The sequence below is a fragment of the Lutjanus erythropterus genome, chromosome 12 (genome assembly GCF_056507025.1).
Source record: "Lutjanus erythropterus isolate fLutEry1 chromosome 12, fLutEry1.hap2, whole genome shotgun sequence".
Classification (NCBI taxonomy): Eukaryota; Metazoa; Chordata; class Actinopteri; order Lutjaniformes; family Lutjanidae; genus Lutjanus; species Lutjanus erythropterus.
This window is the reverse complement of record NC_139328.1, coordinates 30,242,190-30,266,410: the sequence shown is the minus strand read 5'-3', so window position 1 is coordinate 30,266,410 and position 24,221 is coordinate 30,242,190. Positions and strand designations below refer to the sequence as shown.

The window sequence follows — 24,221 nt, the reverse complement described above, 5'->3', positions numbered from 1 at the left end:
AATGACTAATTATTGATATTAGTAGTGGGTAGGGTTTAGATAAATGGATATGGAATGCATTATGTCAATTATGGGTCCCCATAAATTTGATAACACAAGTCTGTGCGTGTTTGTGTGTTTTGGAGGGAGAGACAATGTGTGTCTCTGGGCCTGACAGGAGATGACAAAGTCTGTCACCTCTCTGTCTTCTTGTCTCCACACCTTTGACTCTGATCAAGCAAGTGCGCGTGGACGCGTGTGCGCGTGCAGATTCCGACAGATGCAGAGGAAGGTCGCACTGCAGATAAAGAAAACACACAAGGTGAAGTCAGTATGTCAACCTGTGAGTGCTCGTTTTCGCTCGCCCACTCATCGCTCTTTGTTGCTTGTACTCCTCTTTGCCTTTTTTTTTTCTCTTGCATCTCATTCTCACTAAAGGACATAATACCCTGATTATCCCTCCTGACTTCCACCGTTTCATTCACTCCCCCGCTCCCTTTCTTGTACGTTTGTCTCCTCGTCTCCTCTTTCTCTCTCTGTCGTTTTCTCTATGTTCTCGGAGCCTCTTCTCACCCACTCCCTCTTTGCTTTTCTTCCATTGTCTCACTTTTCTGACAACTTTATCGCACCTTTTCTTGCGACTCCATCGTTCTCTTTTCCTTTTTTCAGGAAAGAAAAAACACACTCGAGGACAAAATAGACACACAGGAAGATTGACTTGCACACACTTCCTCTTTCTCTCTTTCGATCTCCTCTCATTCACACTCTCTCCGTTACAGCCTCACTCTCCAGGGAAATGAATTAGTAATATTTATGATGAAGCCTTCTCCGAGCTACTCCCTCCACCTCTTCCCCCCTCTCTGTTTCATCTCCCCGGCGTATAAAATGACACTGATCTTATCGGCGCTACCTATGTAGTCATCTGTCAGCCCATCTATCTTTCCATCCATCAAACTGCTGGGAGAGTGATGGCTCCCTCAACGTTTTTATGTGGCACCGTTGGCAAGCCAAGGTTGTTTGGAAACCACATAAAAATGGGAGCCGGCACCTGGGTCTCCGTCTGCGGACTTGTCACCGAGCAGAGTTGTAGCTCTTCAAACAGCGGCAGAGGAACCAAACTTTTCTGGGAGCACGAGTTACGAGTCTCCGGATGCGTCTGGGAGTTTGTGTGTGTGTAGTTAAACTATAACAAAGTGCTGCTCCGAGTGTCACAAGGCAGCAAATTAATGCCTCGCCCTTTGACAACTTACAGATTCATTTGAGCTCCATAAAAGGAGGTACAGTTGGTGTACGGATCCCGGGGATCGGCCAGATCACGAATCAAATCTTGACATTTCACCAAGAAGAAGCATAGGGGGAGTGACATTTCCCTTTCTGATGTGCCAGACAGAAGAATGTGGTTATGAATCATCTCTGAAAAGGTTTTAATTTTGAGAATCCAGATTAAAGCCGAACTCGTCTTGTGCACAAAGTGAGAAATTTGAAAGGCGGTATGGTTTTAATTATTCTCTTTACGCTGTTAAAAGCACTGGATGTGAATTTAGGGATTCTTCTTCAAGGCCACAGCACTGCAAATCCAGTTTTCAGGATTTTATCTTTTCAATCGTTTAGAGGAATGCATTAAATGTTTTTGTATGGTGTGAAAAAAAATACCACAGGTGGATCAGTAAGGGGTACAACAGCATTTCTTATAAAATCGTCACACTGTTAATCATTTTGATCTACTGAATGAGCATCGTGAAAATAACCTGCTGCTATGCAGAAAAAGTACTTCAGGTTTGTGAGCAACACAGGGACTTTGCTGAATGTACTTCAACAGCAAAAATGCAATAACCTCCAAGGCCACTGCGTGTATTGTGTTGGATGTGGTAGGACTCAAAGTTTTCATGAGAAGGTAATTATTAACACCTTCATCTTTATGTATTAAACTTTGTTCTTGGCCTTGGCTTTGGAAACACGGTAGTAGTGTTAGAAAAAGATCCCAGCTTATTCATTTACAGGCTTTTTCTGGAGCTTTAACACGTAACAGATGTATCTGTTGTGAGCTCAGGAGCTGTTTTGATTCATAATACTTTTATGACCTGTTCATGACCGCTGAGCAAACTCCATCGACTGATGAAGAAGACTGTGAGATGTGAAAGGCTGCATGATAGTCATAATAGTCACATTCCAGGACACAGGATGTCAAGTAGGGCAAATTAACTAAAAAACATCACACTATAACTTTTTTTGCTGCTTGATACGAAAAGGATGCCTAAAAAGTTCTCATTTTCCATGACTGATCTGCAAGAAAAGTCTGACTGATATAAATAAGCCCAATTTGAGGATGAACGTTTTGTGTTTACAGGAGCGATATGTAGCTACATGAGTACTGCAGTGCAAATAGCGAGTTGGCGTCACAGACAGTATATTAAATAAGTTGAAATCCTATTTAATATGCAGTCTATGGTTGAAGTGAGTTGTTTCCCCTGACCCCCTCCTCCCTAGACTCAGTTCAGGCAGGCTGCAGGAACGCTGCAGGAGTGCTAGAAGCATGTAACACCGTAAATTAAGAATAAAAGGCAAGGATAAGTCTTACACTTTAAGTTGATCCGCTCTTTATAACCATTATTTGTCTATCAATGTAAAGTTAAGGATGTTATCCTGAAAACAAAAGCCCTATGCTCTGAAAATGACTGTCTCAATGTCTGCCAAACTCCATTGAAATTTTGCTCACTTTAACTATTACAAACATCTGTGCCTTCTGCAAGATTATTAATGATTTCTTACGACTCATAAACAGACACTTACTCATTCAGTGAAAATTCTGCATTAATGTGAGACAGTTATTCCAGCCAGAGAATAGAAATGTCAAAGGAGGACACAGCAACGGCAGAGTTATTGTCAGAAAAGTGAGTATTTTATGTTTATTTAATCTCTGATGACACATCACGGTGATTTTATGATTTATTACAGTAAATATATTACAGGTTTCTTCTTTAATTAATCACCAGTGTGCTCTAGTGAAGGCGTGCACTTGATCAATTTATCAAAAACCAAAGCAGGCCCTGTTTCCTGTTTGATCAGGTGCCCCCCTTCACCAGAGCACTACAAACTGCATGTCACTTGCCTGTCAACATGTGACATGGCTCCTGTTATAGATAATTTAAACAAATGATGAAAATTATGACTATTAATTATTTATCTGTACACAAAGAGTACACAAGTTTTTTATACCAGTATACTGCAGCCCTAGTAATGTGGTTGAAAGCTGAAAAGCTGAAAAGGCCAGGAAATAGATCTTGTCATTTCAAAATACATCAGGTCAGGAGTAATTGTTCTAATGTATATATTTCTATATTCTTGTCGTCTTGGTATCTTTCTAGTACGTTTACAAACAGCTCAGACAAATCCTACTGATTCTGCCATTACACCAACACAAATAAGAAGGCGATGAACCTTGAGTTGGTATCTTTAACAGTTGCTTCAATTGACAAGGAACCCTGGGAAATCTTCCACAATGCACAAAGCTTGATTTGGCCATTCAAATAAGCCAGTTACTTGATTGAAGACTCGAGGATGAGACACAAATAAGGCCTTCATCAGGATAAACTTTGAGTTTGTTGCATTTCTTATATTTCTTCTGATATTTGGTGCACAAGTTATATGAAAATTAGCACATAATATATACTATATTATATACTCAGTATATTATATACTATATATATATTACTTCAATATTGGAAATGTTCTCATGCAACAGGAAGAACTGGGTCACGTTTATTTTTAAGATGTTTAAAAAAAAAAAAAAAGGTGTGTTTCCACCTTTGTTTCTTTTCCGTTTGAGCTGTCTTGCAGATCGTTTCCTCAGGTGTCAGTGTGGAAATTGCTGAAACTACAAGGCAATATTTGCATTTAATTTTGCTACTGTAGGCTATGTAAGGTGAGAAAAATAAAGGAGGAAAAACTGTGTAATGCTGGATGCCATGCTTGCTGCTTTTGTTGATATGATATTTAATGGAAGATATAATGGAAAATCCAATCTTTCTTTAGTTATCCTTCTAAACACAAACATAATCCTCCTAAATAACCTACTTTTCAGAGTGGTTAAAGTAAAAAAAAAAAGTTGTTCTTTGTATTAAAATAAGTGGTCATCTTATTTTTAGGTACACAGCCGACGCTCCAGCCTCTATTTCAATTTATCCCGAAGAGAATTCAGCTGTAGCGTACACACAGCCATAAATAATTCAGCTACAGTAAACATGGAAAAACATGTCTGAATAAATGACTACATGGAAACAAGGGTATGAAAATTTCCCATCAGCCCAACGACGACACTACGGCCCTACTACAAAGCTATATGATGTTGTGGAAGTACCCACCATCTTAATTTCCCTGTGGATTACCGCAGGAGTAGAAAGTCATCTAGCATACATCCTATCCTGAAGCTTTGTAACAGGAAGTTGATAATTCAAGATGTGATTTGATACCCAACACCCTTGTTTACTTTCACACAATTAGCCAACCATGTATTCCACACTGCACTGCCATAATTAAGAGCTTAATCAGGCACGGGGTTGATGTGGAATGAGACGGTAATAGAAACTCCCCTTCAGCACCATTTTTTTTACATCCGTCTGCCTTGTTAACCACTAGTTTAAGGGACACAAAAACGTATCTGTTCACAATCTGACATGCTCTCATGAGGAATATGTACTCCGGTGAGCAGGAATGTGAACACAGCTGGAGAATATCAAGAGTACAATGATATTTCTGGTATAAAGGCTTCAAATATGCTTTTAATAATTTGCAAGATACTAAAAATGTCTAAATATTTGTCACCTGAAAATGTTCAAAAGGCGCTGCTACCTTTAAAAAGTTTATTTGATATGGATGAAAATAAAATTAAAGCTAGGAATGCAGAGCTAAAACATCAGACAACATGTTGCTGTCCAAATACATTTGGAGCACGGTGTATGCCATTTGATAATGAGACCCAAAGGAAAGTGTGGTTAGAGCGCTCTGTTTGCCAATGAGGCGTCTGAAAATATCCCACATTCTTCCGCTTATCATTTAACTAAAAAACAACGACAATCTGTATGGTAGCCTACTTTCCCTCCGCTATGCTGCCTCCTCCGGGCATGAGAAATCCCATGACAGCGTTCAAAACCGTACACACAACAAACCCACTTAGTTCCTGGAATTATGTTTTCGGATAGGGAGAAATTCTAGGGCGCCGTGAAAAAGACGAGCCCACAAAGCAGGACCTGGTTTTGCCTCTTGTTAAGGCTGTAATGTACAAGCGATACCTGGTTGGTACGCTCCATTGTAATCCTCTCCCTCTGGTAAATGCCACAAGGAATAAGCAGTGTTGACCTTGGGAGACGCGGGGGCCGGATTTGAGGGTGTCTTTTTAAAAGCCTGGGTGTGTAATTGAGTAGAGCGGCAGGGTGGCTGGCTTTGATGGTGTTCGTGCACAAGCACAAGGGAGCAAGAGCGCGTGAGGGAACACAGGGAAAAAAAAAGAGGCAAGCGGGGGGGATACACACAGACATACGCAAACAAAAACACACAGACAGAAACTGTGGGCGCATGGCTAACATCAGCGCATTCAAGAAAGCACATATATGATCATCAGCGGGGCCAGCAGAGGTAACAGCCAGGGGCTTTCGGAGCAGCCGCTGGCACCACGGAGCTCGCCATCACCCAGACAGATCAGAATGAGACCGTTTTGTTCCTCCAAGAAGCCCTCCAGTACTCAGCGCAGCCCGCTCCAAAGCACCAGCTTTGATGGGGGTTCAAGTCGACCAACAATCCTCACACCCCAGGACATCATTAGTTCAATTTTGGCATTAAAGCCAGTGCTCTGTTGGACTAGAAACCTCCAGCGCATGCCGAATCCAGCTCCTGACAGCTCTGTTCTTGCATCCACCTGCTTTTTGCTCCGCTACGCAGGCCTGTAGGTACCACTGAGAACCCTGAGGTCCAGTAGCAAACTCAGGCTGTCTGGGGGACAGGGGCAAAAGAGATAAAAATTTAAAAAGGCACCAGCTGTATGCAGCGAGGTACTAGCACGACCAAAGCTGTTTATGCTGAAACAGTTCCCTAGTTTAAATCATTTTAAAACAGAGGACACTTTCATGTTTTCTCCAGTAGAAAAGTGCCTTGAGCAGAATTGAAGACACTTCATTGAGTTTTCTCCACTGGAAGGACACTTTAGAGGGCACTTAAGTGCTGGAAGGTCATTCTAGAGGGCATTTTAGCAAGTTGTATATACTAAAGGGGCATCCAATCTGGCACCGATTCCACCAGTGCCAAGATCAAGTTGTGTGTATTTTTCTGTGTCTTTTTTCATTTTTGCTACACATATTTTGTAAAATATTTCAATGAAGCCTCATAAATCACTATAATTCACTGGTCAATAATAAAAATAATAACTCTTATTTTAGTATTTCCCTTCTTATTTTAAAGGGCATATTATCCATTATTTAATTTAAAGACATATCAGGTCTTTTTGACAATGTTATGCAACTTCTTTGAATCTGTTAGCATTTATAAATTTGAATCAAATTGTAGCTTTCCAAGTCAAAACAATTCCAGCACCTCTTTCTTCCTCTGCACTGAACACAACATTTTTGCAGGGTGTAGAAAACACTTAAAGCCTATTATTTCCTAATTGATCATTACTCTCAAAATGCATTAAAATGCATAGATTTATACTGCAGTTTTCAAACTAAAATACTTAAAAAAAGAAAAAAAAAAAGATATGTTTTTTGCCTTTATTGGATAGGACAGCTGAAGAGCAGACAGGAAACAGGGTGAAGAGAGGAGGGATGACACGCAGCAAAGGGCCGCAGGCGGGAGTCAAACCAGCAGCCACTGCAGAGGACTAACAGCCTCAGTACATGGGCCAGACACTCTACCAACTGAGCTATAGGGCCGCCCCCAAACTAAAATACTTTAAAATACATTTTAAAGTAAAGAACAATATACTACATTGCACATCACAAAGCTTCACAAGTCTCGCAGCACCGCTCTGGTCTCCAGTGACACTCTGATCTTGCAGCTGCCAATTCATTATCATGTCCTCTAGTAAAAGAATGCTTCACCGGGTGGAAATTTCACACATCATATCTCAAATCCTGCCTCCAGGCTGTGAAAATACTGTCATCATCCAAGGACTGGACATCTAATTTAAAGAAGCATTTACAGGTAAAACAAACCGCTAATGTCACCTACACAGAAATCCAGTTAGCTAAATATTACTACTACTGCTACTACTGAATAATATTTTGGGACTGTGAGGATGGATGCTGGTGACAAGGATGGTGTGTGGGTGTACACATACACCCAGACTGAAATAAGTTTATGGCAGTTTACTTGAAGTTTGAGTGTGAAGTGGCACTTAAAGTCCTATATTATCCTGTAATTACAGGTAATACTCTAAACATGCTTTCAGGCATTACATAGGAGAAATAGCTGGACAAACAATCAATAAACTTACAAAAAACAAAATAATTTCCCAATAATTGGTATTGAAGTAATAAAAAAGTAGCGCTGCAATGATTAATGAGGTATTAATCAACTATTTTGATAATTAAATCATCATATGAGCAAGTATTTTAAGGGAAAAAAGTCAAAATTCTATGAATTCAGTACTAAAATTGCATTGGAATACATTCTTAAAGTAACCTCTGTAACTCTGTTCTGTACTACAATTACACAATTATGAATTCACCCTTTTTTTTTTTTTTTTTTTTAACCAAAATTATGTTTTTAAAGAGTCCTGGCATCATTTCAACTATAACTTACATAACCAGCAGGGTCTCAACAAGCTGTGGGAGGTGAAAGTTTTAGTTGCCTACAGCTAATTTAGCTAGAATGCCAATTGTTGCCAACAAATTTATCCTGCTGATTAAAATCAAGTCTGAGCTGGTCACAGCCCAGTTCATACAGTACATTGGATAATACAAATGTTGGTGCTTTTACTGCAGGTAAGAAATTCCTCTCATCTGATGTTTAAAGAGACGGCTGCGACTTTTTTTTCTTTTTAAAAGCACCGACAGGGTGGTGGGTCCTGCTGTCGAAAAATGATTGGGGTCAAAGGTATGCCTCCCCGGATACTGCGTGAGGTGAAAGGGACAGGTGCGTGCCTGCAGTGTTCTTTAATCAACTGGAAGTTAGTTAGCGTAGTTTGGCTGCTGATTTGGCCGCTTATCAACAGAGTCAGCAGTCGGGGCTGTGGCAGCAACTGTGACACGCAGCTTTTGGAGGATATTAAGGTACTTTAAAAACCCTCAGTGCCAGATTGTCAGACTGTATTTGACTTATACTTTCTCACGATATGATTATCTCTATCTATGTCAGTCACAAAATAAATCATAAATCCACTCTGAAATCAAAGAAAAAGATGCTCCTTGCTTGGCAGTGAGCACCACTTGGAAATATCTGTAGCCTACATAACTCTGCTGTGTACTGACAGTTCCATGGAGCTGTCCGTGGTGCTGAAGTAACAGACAGAAGTGTACTTGTGCCTTTTCCTCTCTCTCTTTAATTTTGGATCTATAATATTCTCTAAACTATATACAATAAATACTCAATTCTATACTATATTGTAGCTGATACACCCTATAGCAGAGGTTCTCAGTGGGAGGCCGGCTCTCCCCAAGGGGGGTTTCAGAGGAGGCTCAGCGAATGAAGGCGAAAAAATATTACACTGATAATTATATTGGTTATCAAAAGGAGATCACAGAGAATAGTCTAAATGAATATAATCTGGTTAAAGTCATTGTTCAGAGATACAGTACTGGGGAATTTCACTGTTTTTCAGAGCAAGATATAATAATATAATATAATACTGTCTTTGAAGAGACTTATTTTATGTATATGCTGTAGTCTGAAGTTATATCAAACATCAAAATTAAGCTATTTGCTCAACTGCTGAGTGTCAGTTGGATCAAGTAACAGCCATGATTCCACAAATATCCAGGATTTGTGTTAAACTAAGCAAGTAAACTAAGCAGGAGTGCCATTTTCCGAGCTGTGTCTGAGGGGAGGCCCACAGTGTCAGACTTTTATGTCACCTTCGTGTTCAAAGTGACAAGAACCAATGTATTGTCATGGAAGAGCCAGAAGATCGTATGCTGGCTGTAGTATAATAGTCCATAATAGTTTCTATGTTAATAACAAAGTTAACACCAACCATCAGGCCATCCCCCTGTTAATAACTAACAAATCAGTTGACTGGCTACATCCATGCAAACAGGAACAGAAAATGGCTGATTTAGCAGATTTTTAACAGTGCCAATTTGAGCAGGGACCCACAGTGTCAAAAATCCCTCATCTAGGTGACTGCCACATGTCAGTTTTCACAGGTAGCTAGCAGCTAGCGCTGTAGTTGTCAGGTGTGACAAACTAATGTAACAGACAGCTGGCGGACAGAGTTGTGTAAAACTTTAAAGCAACTCATATCTATCATACTATTTTAAGCCGACCACCTTCAAAGGTCTGAGTCTGGATCTCCAGGAGATGTGCAGCAGTCTGTGAGGCTAATGTCTTAGCTGAAGCAGTTAAAAGTGCAGACCTGTCTGTTATTAAGGGATTGTCAACCAGATGTCATGGACTTGTCATACATGACTTACAAGCCCAATGCCAGAAAAGTCGGGACATTGTGTAGAACATAATTAAAAACAGAATGCAATGATGTGCAAATACTTTCCCACTTGTGTTTGATTAAATACAGTACAAAGGCAAGATATGTAATGTTCAAAATGATAAACGTTCTTGTCCATGGAACATTTATTAATGCTGAAAGGTACATACAGGATTTGGAGCAACATATGCTGCCATCCAGACGTTTTCAGAGACGTCCCTGCTTCTTTTTAGCAAGACAACGCCAAGGCACATTCTTCACGTTACAAAAAGTGCGGCTTCGTCAAATAGTTTTACTAGACTTTCCTGCCTGCAGTCCAGACCTGTCTCCCACTGAAAAAGCGTGGTGAATTATTAAGTGCAAAATACAGCAACAGAGAACCTGAACTGCTGTGCACCTGAAGCAAGAACGAGAAAGAATTTCACTTCCAAAACTTCAACAATTAGTGTCCTCAGTTCCCAAACTCTCACTGAGTGTTGGTAAAAGAAGATGGTGGTGCATTGCAGTGGTGAACATTCCCCTGTCTGCCCTGAGTGTATATTTACAAAAAACAATAGAGATAATCAGTTTGAATATTAAATATCTTGTCTTTGTACTGTATTTAATTGAATACAGGTAGGAAGGTTTTTGCAAATCATTGCTTTCTGTTTTTATTTATGCTTTACACAACTTTTTTGGAATTAAGGTTGTAGTTCTATTCTTTAATAAAACAATGTAGCGTACAGATAACACACTATGTTATTGATGACACACAGCAGCTTGACATAAGTAACATAACTAACCAAATATCCAATAAATGAAATGGTACTTTTACATTTCATGATTATGTGATTATTTATATATTAGAGTAATTTTAAGTATACTGAAAACATGCTAGCCATGTCTGCTTAGAAGTTGATTATTCTGACTGGCTGGTTTAAACCCTGAGAGGACGTCAAAAACAAGCAGCTGCATTATCTTATCTGATTCAATTCATGTGGAACAAACTTAATTTGTGATTACATTTAATACAAACTTATCTTGTTCAAAACTTTGCAGAGCATAACTACAAGCCTTGAGTTTAATTATAGAAAGTAACAATTTTAAATTGCAATCACACTGTTGCTAAAGAAAAAAAAAGAAGAACAATCACAATTAGCTGTTTTCCTCAAAACATTTGGACCTTTCAACAATCATTACTTTTCCCTGAAAGACGTGATGTATCTCTTGTAATTTCAATTCCAGTAACACTCTGACACAAAAGAAACTTATCTTTCCCATCAGCCCCTCTAAAAATCCAAATGAAGTGTAATTTTACAAAAGCCATATATATACCAGCGTTGACTCTCTTCACTTTAATTGGAATAAGGTCAGCAATTATCTTGGAAGAGACGGAGCTGGCGTAGATGAGAAACGGCAGAAAGGACGACATTAAGCACAGGATGACAAGAACACTGGCCATCAAGGCTGCTTGGTTCGGCTATTCATCCACAGGAGGACTAACTGGCTCGTCCTTTTGAAGGTGATAAAGGACACAGCTACCAATTTTGGATGTAGGAATAAAACGGAATTGATTAATATCAGCCTCTGAGACACATCAGTGCACTTCATCCAACAACAGAGACGGACAAACGAAGCCAGAAGCCAGAGAAGTGCTGCACGGGGACTTCTCCAAGCAGCTTATCAGCCTCTTTCTGGATAACTGAAAGAATGATTTACTGTATGATGTCCATTTACGACAATAATGTCCAGCTTGATTACATAATCTTCATGGCGACCAGCAGCCATTATGTAAATGACTCAAATTGGATTTAAATTTTGTTTACACTGATGCAGCAGTATTAGGCCGCATGATTAAAGCCTGATTTAACTGAATTTAGCAGCAGTCTAAGTCACACAACAGCTACACAGGACACCGATCTTTTCTTTCTTTCCTTTGCACAAAAATAACTTCATGATCACAAAGAGTGAAATTAAGTTAAAGGACCGGCGTGTAGGATTTAGTGGCATCAAGCAGTGACCTTCTAGACCACAACTGAATAATGCTCGCTTCACCCTCCTCCTCTGCGGGGAAATTACGGTGGCCACAAACTTGCGAAAAACACTGCAGACCCTCTCTAGCATAGACATAATATTTATATGGTGCACTGGCCTTTGGATCTTACATCAGCATCTGTAAACACATACAAGTAAACATTCTTTAAGCCATGATTTTTATATTTGAGGGTTCATGATCTTCATGGGAGTAAGTGGAAAAAAACAACAACTTTTCTTCCTAATCCATGTGGAGCATAAACCCTTGATTATAACGTGACTCACTGAAATAAGTTGAGAAATGTAAAGTTAGAGTGCTTTTTATCCAGAAAAGCAGCACTGTCCAATAGGGCTGCAGTGGATCAAAGCCATCAGTGCCCAGTCAATGTAAACATGCCCATCTTCTCTGGAGGCAGTGTTTGGTTTGTCTGCTCTGGGCTACCTTGAAAACATGGCAGTGCAACATAGCTGCATTTGTGGAAGAGGACCCATGCCCTCTGTGGGGATAAACAGCAAGGATGTACCTGAATACAAATTCAGGAAAGCACAAATAATGTGATGGAAACTCATATTTCTTCCAAATAAACATGCTCATAATTTGGGGGAAAAAAATCCAAAATGTAAAGCAGTGACATTTAGAGTACTACTTTGCTTTTATCTAGGTACATTTTTTAACAAGTACGAAATATTATATGATTATTATAATTTACTGTAAAGATTTCCAAAATAAGTGAGGTGAAAGGTACAGTAATAAAGCAGTAAGTGTATTATATGTCAGTAATAAATCAATTTGATGCTTTGATGTCAAAACAATTGCACTACCAGTGAATATTAGGTTAGAAAATACAAAATTTGTCAAATTTAATATGGCTTTTGAGATAAACCCATTTCATGTCTTCTGTCCGAATACAGATACAGAGACAGATAATTTTGTCCGTTGAACAGATACTATTACAGATACAGATACATCTCTGTGCACCTCCAATAGATGGCTCATTCTAATGTAACTAAAACACAACAATTCTCATTTTCAGGTGATTATACACTAATGAAATCATGAATATTCTATTTTTGTTATATTCTGCCAGTAGATACTGCTAAATCTTATACATTGAACCTTTAAACATTCGCAAAGAGTTATTTTAGAAGCAAATTAGGTTGTTATATTAAGAGATGTTGTGCTATTATTTAAATGCACAGCTGGATATTTTTATATCTTTGGTGTAAAGAGTTCTGAAAGAAGAGATGAAAAGTACAGTATGAGGATGTGGAAATATATTTCATAATTAATCATGATAGAAATAATGATGTCTCTGTGCACCACCAATACACAGCTCATTCTAAGGTAACGAAAATACAGCGATTCTTCTTGATAAAATCATGAATATTGTAATCCATGTCCACCACATTCTGCTATTAGATCCTGCTAAATCTTACGCAGAACCTTTAAACATTATCAAAGACTTCTTTGGAAGCAAATTAGGTTGGCCTAAATAGAGGTGCTGTCGGATTATTTCCTATAATCTGAAAGTGCAGCTGGAGTTGGAAATAGTAGCTGATCTATCATTGCAGAGGCGAGAGAAAATCCATGACTGAATGTTTGATGAGGCACTTTGCAGCCCTGCAGGAGTCTCCTCTGCCTGACTGCTGCTGTGAAAATCCTGACAGGACCTGCAGGTCAAAAAGGTCTGAGAACTCCTCTGCCTCCTGGTGCCAAACAAACACTGTGTTTATGCTGTTATGCAGCCTAATGTTTGTTTTCTCGTGGCGTTTTCCATATAATGAGACTACTAGAAAGTTTGTGCCAACACAACTAAGTAATTAAAAGTGATTTCTGTTAACATACACTGACTGACAGCTCACTTGAAACGACATTGTTACTAATGAGGTGAAGACCCACTAATCTGGCGCTCCATGCTGGTTAAAAGTATTTGTCCAACAGTGCTGGACACCTACATCGCGAGCGTGCAAGTGTGTGTGTGGTTGTGGGTGGGCCGGGAGGTGGAACATACAATTACTGCACATGTGTGCGCACGATGAAAGCGCAACGTGTCCAACATACAGTCATTTCTTCTATTATGTGGAGCCGCATGTCTATTCCTGGTAGTCATTCATTCCCTGTGGGTGGGTGCGTGCGCTGCTGAGTAACTCACTCTGAGTGAAGCGTGGAGGATTGTCGTTGACGTCAGTGAGCCTGACAGTGACGGTGGTGGTCCCGGATAATCCGCCGAGGTGGCCCCCCATGTCTTTGGCCTGGAGCAGCACCAGGTACTGGTCCTGGGTCTCCCTGTCCATGTCGGGGACAGCTGTACGCAGAATACCTGAGGGGCACAAACACACACATGCAGCACAGGGGTTGGCAATAAAGCATTTAAAGCAGGGAAAATAAGGTTTTTACTGTGTCGAAATGGCAGCAAATGACCATAATATATCTGTGTGGGACTAAAAGGGTTTTTTGATCAATATTTATGACTCGATGATCACCAAGCACTGAACCCTCTCCAAAATACACTTTCTGGCCTGTGCTCGGGCTTGTAACAAAAGCACCCTGGATGTTGGGATCTCATCCAGCTCTATTCACATTTTAACTGCAGGGTAGCTTCTCAAACAGTGGTTTTGAAATATAGAGGTCTGTAGCAATCTGTCAGGGGGTCTGTGGAAAGTTTTCAGACTCATTCATTTAATAATAAGAGAATATCTTTATATGCACAAACAGTGAAACGTGCTTTTATGTGTGCGTATGCACATTGTGGGTATTCAGTGTTGTCATGGCGCAAATATAATTTTAATTCTCGTTTAAAGCTGAAGTTGAAGTCAAAAACAATGTTTGTTTATCACGTGCATTGTGCTGTACGTCACATCACCTATATGTCAGTATCTGGCCCAGCAAAGACAAACATTTGCATTATAGATATTCTCTGGTATTTTTAATGGTGTTTCAGAGTTTGTTTTTTCCTGGAAATAAAAAAAAATTATCCTGCACTCTGGGGTGTTACTAAATTTGCATCCAATGAAACGCTTTCTCACTTATGACATCACAGGAGCTTGGAATACACCCATTCACTGGAGCTAAGCTTAACATTATAGCTTTATTCAGTGGTTATGGAGAAAATACTTAATATTAATGATGTCTGGCCTCAGCAGCTTCCAAGGGAGCGCAGCAGACCGTCACCAAGAAAAACACAGCCTCCAAGACCGACGGGTAATATAGTGCTAAGGTTTTTCATGGAGTTTCCTGACTTGTTGCTAAAGTAAGTTAGCTACCTGCTAACTTCCATTAGCTTGGTTAGCCAACCAAAGTTGCTGGGAGCCAAACGCAGCAAGAAAACCACCTAACCTGTTCCATATCATCAAACTGGCCTCTCTTAGTCTTGGAGGCTGTTTCGGTCTGGATTTGGACATGTTTACTGGGAGCTGTCAGCGCAGGAAGAGTCAGCAAACACTATTATGACGACTATCCTTCCTATAGCCATCCACAGACTGCTTTAGCTACATGGAAGAGGAGAACAACACCCAGCACCACCGGCTGCTGTAAACGCTGATCAATGCCTGTGACAAGACCCTCCTGAGCTGCCTGTTTTAAAGCAAAACAAGTAACCGACAGGGAGTTTGTGAGCTTTCTCATGGGAACTTCAATATCTTTCCAATATATTTCTCTGGTGTTGTTCTTTCACATAACTGAGGAGAAGTGTAAAACAAGAGGCTACATCAAAGTATTTCAAGGGATGCACATGAATGTATAGCCAGTATATTTCCTATCTTGTTAAGAGTCTTTGAGAACCTCTGTTCTAAAGATACAAGAGTTGTATCACAACATTTTTTGTATCATGATGCCTTATATCTTCACCAAGTACTTGTAGGTATTGCTTTCTAATAAGGCATACTTTATAACTGGTTTCTAAGTTTTAACTAACAACATTATTAATGGTTAATAAATCCTTTATCAATGCTTTAGTTCTCAATCTGGCTCTTTTTACAGTTGTAGACTTGATGGATTAGTGTAATGTTGAATTTCCGGTGGTAAAACAGCAAATCCAGTTAACTTTAACTAGATCCCCTATGAAGTGGTGGACTGAGAATCTTAATAGACACCGTGACCTTTCATTAATGCCTTATTAACATTTATAACAGCAGATCTGATTGCTCATTATGAACTGAGAAAGTCATGACCCTTTATTAAAGACTCCATCAAGACTGCGGTTTTACATGTTAGTAAGTCATTAATAAGAGGTCATGGGTTTCTTGCTTTCCAATAACTTGTTATTTCATGGAGTTGGGTCCAGATGCTCTGCGGCTCTTTTCTACAAGGTGGCTGGTAAAACGGTCCGATGGAAGGGTCTGCCCGCCGAATCACAGAGATACAAAGGCAGAGAAAGCAGGCGAATGGATTTTTTACAAGAACTGCACACACCCAGTTTTTATGTGTGCAGGCTTTAGGACTAATTAAAAGCCAAAGAGGAGCCCATTTCTCCATTTTATCAGTCCTTTAGCCTCTTTTTCGGTGCAGCAAGCACAACGTCTCTTTCCTCTCTTCAAAAAGAAAAACAAGGAGGCCTCTGAATATTAATTTGGACACTGATTACCATGGCGTCGGTAGAACCTTCGAAGCATCTGGTTCAGCCCTGGTTAAGGACCACCAGAGACCACTGACAGGTTGATTTTTCAACTGTAAAACTGTGTCTGTCTCAGAAATCCAGTATCAGTTGTGCTATAATTATTCATTTATGAAGGAATAATAAATCTCTCAATAGCCAACAGTGGATCCATTAGTTACAACTAGTAACCCTTCATAAAGTATGCCTTATTAGAAAGTGGCGCCCACTTCTATTATGTACTGTAGTTTACTCATCCTCATTATAATAATGGGACTCTATTTTTACTTGTATACTTAAAGGGGGTCTATTATGCTCATTTCCAGCTCTGTATTTTTATTCTGGGACTCAACTAGATTAGCTCTGCATGATTCACTGTTTTTTAATCTTTTTTTTTTATCTTATGCTGGCCTTGGAAACACGTTGTTTTAGCTCATGTCTCTTTAAAGCCTCAAAGTGCACTTTCCTCTAACTGGCGAACTTCTGGAAGCCTGCTAATATGAAGCACCTAGTGCTTGTAAGCACCGTGTGTCATGAGATGACACTAGCTCGGTTTGTTGCAAAGGTAGAAAAAAAAAAAACTTGGAAACCTACAGCAGTCTGCTGCAGGAATGAGTCCTAGAAAGTGAGTAATGAGTTATCAGAAATCAGTAAATACCCCATCAGTGAATTTAAAAAGTTTTAAAAAGGTGGTTTTAGTTAGTTTGCCTGTTTCATGTAAATTGTTTAAAATAATGTTGCATGGCCATTAAATGAGTAAGTGTCTGTTTATGAGTCATAAAAAATATTAATAATCTTTTAGAAGGAGTAGATGTTTGCTTAAAATAAGCAAAATGTTAATGGAGTCTGCCAGGCAGTGAGACAGGCAGTGTGTATTTTCAGAACAGTGGGCTTTTGTTTTCAGGATAACGGGCTTAAGTTGACATTAGCAAACAATGGACAGTTCTAAACAGCTGATCAACTTACAGGCGTAGGATAAGTCCTTGCTTGTTATTGTCAAACTAACAATGTTGCACTTGCCTTGTGCTCCTGCAGTGTTCCTGCAGCCTGCCTGAGCTTCCTCGAGTCTGTGGCTGAGTAGGCAGGGGAAAACAACTCGCTTCAACCATAGATGGTAGATTAAATTAGGATTAAGCCCATTTAATATACAGTCTATGGCTCAAAATCGCTATTCAATGGCAGTACTCCTTTTTGGACATTTTTGGCACAGGGGTTATTTTCTGCATGAATCCAAAATCCAGTGGAAAAATCCCATTGGCTTTTTGTGGAGGGAACCATACTTCTGGGTTGGGCTACAAAAATACATCATCAACACTCTTTAGGTCCCCTTTAATTCATGTAAACACAAACACGCTGCTGAAAGCTGTGCAATAAACCTGTCAGTGTTCCTAGATCATTATCAAAGGTAATAAAGTCATCAAGTCGTTGCTGTGTAAAAATCCCATAGCTTTACTTTGAGTAATTAAAATGTTTTCCCTCTAATTGACAGATCAAGTTCATCTTCAATCTCTTGGGCCTTTCAAGCCTTTTTTAAATGTATTGGACAATGTCAAACCGCTCTGTCATCAGGCTGAAGACATGACTGCTGCTCCTGACACCCTGACAGCTTTTCTGACTTTGTCGGAGACACTCAGTTTGCATTTGACAGCAACAATATATTACTTAATGTCCTGTTAAAGGCGCACACACACACACAAACACAGATATGTGCAGAGGCTCATATGGAAAAGATAAATCACCCCACACCGACAGCCAGACATGCTGACAGAGCGTAAAATCTCGTTCTGTATCTCACACTCTTTAGCAGCACACCAAGACACATCACTTACAGGCATTCAACATCGATCACCCCCTCTGTGTAAATGACCTCATTCTGCTACATGTGATTGGACGGTGCACATCAAGCGACGGCTGCTCTCGCCCAACATGAGCCAAAACACCGGTCTGGATGGCTTGGCAGCTCAAGGTGAATCACATTCAACGCGGGGCTGTTTTGAATGCTAACGAACGAGCGGGAACGGGTTTCTGAGCGGAATTCATAAGCAAACAAACTGAGCGGACGTGCTCGCCTCCGAATGCTTGTGTAGAATGAGACCTTTGGTGGTGAAGCCAACGAGGAACGGCGTGATTGAAAAAGGGAGATAGAGAGCGGCGAGAAGAGGGGAGAAGAGAGCAGACATGTTCAGAATACTAAAGCTGGTCTAATAGCACAGTGTCACGACTAATACACACTGGGTGGAATTAGGCTTATATTCCCTAATTAGCATTTCAAAAAGCTGCACAGTTCTCTCCGCTTGTTGCAAAGGTCCTCACATGTCAAAGCAATCAATTACTAAACACTGACATGCAATGAGAAAAACACAAGAATGGGCCACCTGTGACCCACGTGGGCACAATAAACACTCACATAAAGGCTCACACTCCCACACGGAGATAAAAAAAAACAACTTCAGCAGCCTCGTCTTTAGCTAAATGCTAACGCTGTCAATCAAAACGGCATCTGAAGCGTCAGACAGTTAGAACTCCATCTCTGAGTCAACTAAGCAATGATTTCCCTCCGAGGTACGGTGCTAAAAAAAGTAATCATAATAAAATAAAATAAATAAATAAAAACCCTCAGCCTTCACTCAGCCCGAAAACTTTATGCCCTTGGGTGACATGCGTGATACAGAGGCAGACAGGTCCTTTGGGCCCTCCTGTAATCTGTCCCGTGTAATAGTTCGCAAACCTTCGCTGACGTCTCTCTTTGAACACATGTCTTTTTGTTTTTGCTTCATCCAGAAATAATAACATTAGGCTGCTGCTGTGTTTTGTTCTCCATACACAAGCCCTGCCATCATGAATACATTTCTGCCAACTCATAGTGGAGCGAACCGGGGAGGGGGGGCAGCACTGGGTGAGGGGGAGATATGTATGTGTGTGTGTGTGTGTGTGTGTGTGCATCTGATAGAATGCATGAGTGAGTGTGTGTGTGTGTGTGTGTGCTTGAGGAGGATAGAGAGGGGGCACAAGAGGGAAAAGGGAAGTGAGAAAGATGGATGACTAAGTGTGACAAGAGAATGAGGGATGCACAGGGGGGGAAAGTGTTGGTTGGAATGTATGTGTGTGTGTATATATGTGCATGTGTGTGAGTAACGGACTGAAAAAAGACAGATGTGTTTCCACTGTAAAAAGAATCGTGCAGGAATTTAGTGGAATCAACTAACTCATCTAACTTAACCGAAATAATACAAGTTTCGATTAGTCAAGTTAATGAAACTTAAAATTTCTGATATTTATTCTCAGAACATTTCAGAACTCATAAAAGTGAGTTCACGTAACACAGGGATCAACCAAGCCCCTAAATTTGGTGGCCAAAGTACATTTTTGGTGGCCCAAATGTAAACTTGCGTCAAAAAAAGTACACAAAAGGTAATTGAACACAATTTAACGCCTCCTTCCTAGACTGTGACACTAATGTTGTCCACTTCTCCCATAAATCGTGATGTGCCGTTTCCGATTAAAAACAAGCTAGACTTCTCGGCTAGTTCAGGACACTGGTGGCAGACACACACACACACACGCAGTATATTACAACTTTAGATGATATTCTTGCCACTTAAATTCCTGCTGCCTTACACTCTTAAATTTTCATTGCCGTTTCATTTTTTCATAGTTTTTTTGTTATGATTATGTTCATAGTTTGAACAGGTTCAGTAAACCCAGATTTCAGTAGCCCAGACACATCAGCCAGCGATGAGCACTGTCTTCTTAGAATTTTTGAACTAAAAGGCAGAGAGGAATCAGAATGTTTGTGGAACTGTAACATTGTGTTGGTGAAGGTCCACAATATAGGGATTAAAGTTGGTGGCCACAGTGGGCCACACACAGGAAATATTTGGTAGCCAAAGAGTAACTTGTGGCCAAGGGGCCACAGGGCCATGGTTAATATCATACTCTGTAACATGAATTCTTTTAACTTGAAATGATGAGTAATCAACTAATTAAATTAGGTTTCTAAAGAAACATGATCAGCATATTAGCAGATTTCCCAGCATGCATTGTATGACAGTTAAAACTTTCCCAAAAGCCTTCTCTTGTGTAGTTTTAAGGACAAAATATATGATTAAAACTTTATGTGTTTCTCTAATACCCTTAAGATGAGTCATGGTTGCTTGTATTCACAACAATGAAAATACTGCAAACCATAATGAAGGTTTATTAAATTCAGTCCTTATCCCCTTACACTTACTACAAGCCGTTTTTAATCGGCTATGAAACAGTCTCAATTTATTACTGCTGCCTCAGTATGACACATAAGTTAAGATACCATCTGTGAGAAGATCTGCTATTTCTATATAATGTCTGCCACAGGTTCAAATTCTCTGAGAAATGAGATGAAACAAGTCTGTATTTACATTTTCCCAAGCAAAGTTACAGCAGGAGATTTTTATTGCAATAATTTTATTTTTGACATTGTAGTTTGTGATTATTGTGGTGGAAACACTCCCATTTTTGTCGACAGTGGCCTCCAGTATCAACATATGAAAGTGTCTTGTAGTAGCATTAACAAGAATATACAAGTACTATTTATTCAAGTTAATTAAACTTAAATTTTCTAGTATTTATTTTCAGAACACATTCAGAACTTAACTGACTTGAAATGATGAGTTGAATTAATGTATTGTACAAAGTTCAATCAACTCATTAAATTAATTTTCTGCAGAAACATAATCAGCATATTCTTTTTTATAGTTCCAAGAAAACATATGATGAAGAACTTGCTGTGTCTCGAGTACACTTTGAGATAAGTCAGGGTTGTTTGTTTTCACAGTAACAAAACCACTGCAAGCATGACAAAGGTTAGTGTTGGATTCACTCGCTACGCCTGTACTACTTAAATTTTAATGAATTCACTGGGAGCAGTTTCACATATCGTCTTTGTGCCAATGCTGGAACAAAGTAGCTCCAAGAGGAGCAGCTGAAACTGGAATAAGCTTATTGAACATGTTTTCTCAAGTACAACTGAATTAATATCAGGTTTGACTAGACAGCTTCGTTTGTTTTAAATCATTACAAAATTACCTCAACTTGTCTTTTCAAATTAAGTCAACTTAACATTTTGAAGCCGCCAGCACCTAACTTTTTTACAGTTTTTCTATATGTGCATGTGGCTGTGTGTTTTCCCAGATGCTTAACCCCTCACGTGGTTTGCACGCTCATGCTTACCTGCACGTCTGCGTGTTTGTGTTTGCGCGTGTTTGCATGTGTGTTATCATTTCGGCCCGCTCTCTGTTCATCCCCTTATGTGTGTGTGTTCACGACTCAGGTCTGAATTGACTTGTTTGCTCTATCACTATGTGTGTTTACACTCCAACATCTTGAGTGTATTTGCTTTTTGCAGCGTGTGTGTGCGTTAGCTTTCCGACATCTGCGCATCTTTTACATTTCTCCGCCCGTGCGTGTTCTGACGGCGACACACACACACACACGCAGATATATAAACACACTCACCTGTCTGGGGATCGACTGAGAAGTACTGTTGGCCCTGCACCAGTGTGTACACGAGCTTGGCGCTGTTCCCATAAGTCGGGTCATCAGCATCTGTCGCTGTCACCTGGATTATAGACGTGCCTGCAGGGAAGAGAGGCGGGGAAGGAGGGATGGAAGTAAAGAGAAGGAGAGGTAGGAGGAGATAGAAAAAGCATAGAAATGAGAGAGGAAGCAAAAGAAGAAAGAAGGAGAGAGAAAACGACAAGTGAAAACAAGGCAGAGCTGGAGCTAAGTGGACAGGATACAGCGGCGCTTTAAGAGCGTAAGAAAGCTTTATATCAAGTCAACCTCCACTCTCCTCTCCCACTCCTTCTTTTTCAATCTCTTTCCAACAGCAGTGTGACAAAATACTTTATTCTCCCCTCCCCCCCCCCCTTCTCCCCCCTCTTCTTCCTCTATACTGCCGCTCACCTTCCTCTTCTCCCCCCCTCGATTCCCTCTGTCTCACTTCATTTCTCTTCATCTCCGTCTCCAATTCCCTTTAGCTCCCTCTCTCAATCGGACCGTCTGTCTCTTCAACGGCCTCCATCTCCCTCTCGCTCCCTTAAATCTTCTGTCTATGGCTCGTGAAGCGTCAATTTGGCAGGGATTTTTTTTTTTATTTTGAAAATGTTTGCCAAAACGGTGGAAATACAGGAGATACGGTAAACACATTTCGTATGTAGAGTAGTCGTATACGTCTATATTTATACAGCAGCGCAGGTAGAGCGACTCTTCCCAGTGGGACTGCAGCCAGACGAGATAGGGGAAAGAAGGGGATTTGTGGGAGCAGCTGCTGCTTTATTTCTGATCAAAGCCATGACAGTATCACTATGGGAAAGATAGGTGGAGTGTGTGCATGACTGTGTTTGTGCAGTGTGTAGGGGAATGGGGCATGGGATCATGTGGCTGGTGATCCCCTACAGGTAGTTAAGAATCAGAGGGGTTATTGACAGATGGTAGATGTTAACTCTGTACAGATTGCACCGGAGAGAGTTCGAGAAGGAAAAACAGAGAGATTCCACACTACATACTAATGCTAAGCCAGCTTTGTAGAGTGTTCACACTGCAAAAGTGACAAAATAAGGTGATAATTGCACTTTATTACAGCTTGAGTCTTATTTTTGTGGTTTAAACTGATCAGATTAAGTGTCAGACTCGACTATGTTGAAAAGAAAACCAAATTTTGAAGATAGTTAGGAGATTTTGCTTGGGGACCTGTAAGAGCAACATATATTCACATCTTCAGTTGGCTAATGTTAGCAAATTGCTTGCTAACTAGCTAGCTAATCAACGTAAATCATTAGCTAGTTAGTTAGCCAGCATTTTGCCAACATTAACTTTCTAGTTACCTAGCGCTTTGACAACATCAACTAACTTAAGATGTGACCCTATACGTTGCTTTTACAGGAAAAGGACAAAGCTGACTGAGGTACCTCACCTGCTCACCTGTTACTGGAGTACAGAACAAAAAAGGGGCGTGACTTAGGAATGTCAATTCTGCCAAAGACAGATTTTTTCCCACTCTAAATTAAAATTAATGCATTAACTAACCAATGAGGTTATGTTTTTGGTGCTGTTTGTCTGTTTGTCAGCAGGATTACAGAAAAACTACTGATTTTCATAAGGAACTTCCTTAACATTGCAAAATAGGCCATTTGACTGAATTAATGCCATGTATCTTAAAGTCCAGTAGATGATCAACATTCATTTGTACCAGTAATCCTCTGGGGCAGCCTGCACATGCAGTTCCTCAGTCAACTCTCTCTTTTTCCTGTAAAAGCAACTTTTAGGTTCATGTCTTAAGGTAGCTGAACACTAGCTAACTAGCCACCTAATATTAGTAAAACTCTAGCTGACAAGCTACTTAATAAATGGTGTAGAATTGCTAGCTAATTAGCTAGTATTTTGCTAAGATACACTAACTTAAGATTGCTTTTACAGGTCCTCCACACCCCTTTAAATTTGGTTTCCTTTTCAACATAGACAACCCTAGCACATAGCATATCTAAGTACAGGAAGCAGGAAATGAGAGAGATGACAGAAGCTCAACTGTTATTGGAGCACAGAGTGAAAAGGTCCATTGTAACAACCTGTTTTTTGTTTCCACGTGTGGCTAAGGAACACGTCACTCAACTAATTAAACTCTTACTCAGATCCATTCTTAAATATGTGAAATATTTCCAGATGATTAAAAGTACACAATAAATGTACAGCTGAGATGATGAGACTTCAGCTAAATACAAACATATTTTGGCATGATTCTAATAGTTTTTGAAATATATTCAGACCAAGTAGTTGCACTTGTAGATTTGCATATGATAGAAGAGTGGACTACCGGCCTGCGCTCTCTGAGTGCCCTTATAGTTTAAATTGTTTTTAGCCCGAAGAGGTAAAATGATCCAATATTTCACAAAAAGCAAAGATCAGAGAAAAGTCAAAAGAAATGAACACAATTCTGTGCAACAGAACTTTGGATTTTCTTCTTTTCTCTT

General features: G+C 39.9%; 1 protein-coding gene across 1 annotated transcript in view; it reads right to left on the bottom strand.

Annotated features, from left to right (window-relative positions):
* Positions 1-24,221, bottom strand: part of cdh24b (cadherin 24, type 2b) — a 241,435-nt gene that overhangs the window by 87,694 nt on the left and 129,520 nt on the right. Inside the window, exons 4-5 of the mRNA XM_084731957.1 lie at positions 21,709-21,828; positions 13,777-13,944 (exon numbers count right to left, since the gene is read on the bottom strand). Of these exons, the coding sequence (XP_084588083.1) occupies positions 13,777-13,944; positions 21,709-21,828 (288 nt within the window). The remainder of the gene's footprint in view (positions 1-13,776; positions 13,945-21,708; positions 21,829-24,221) is intronic.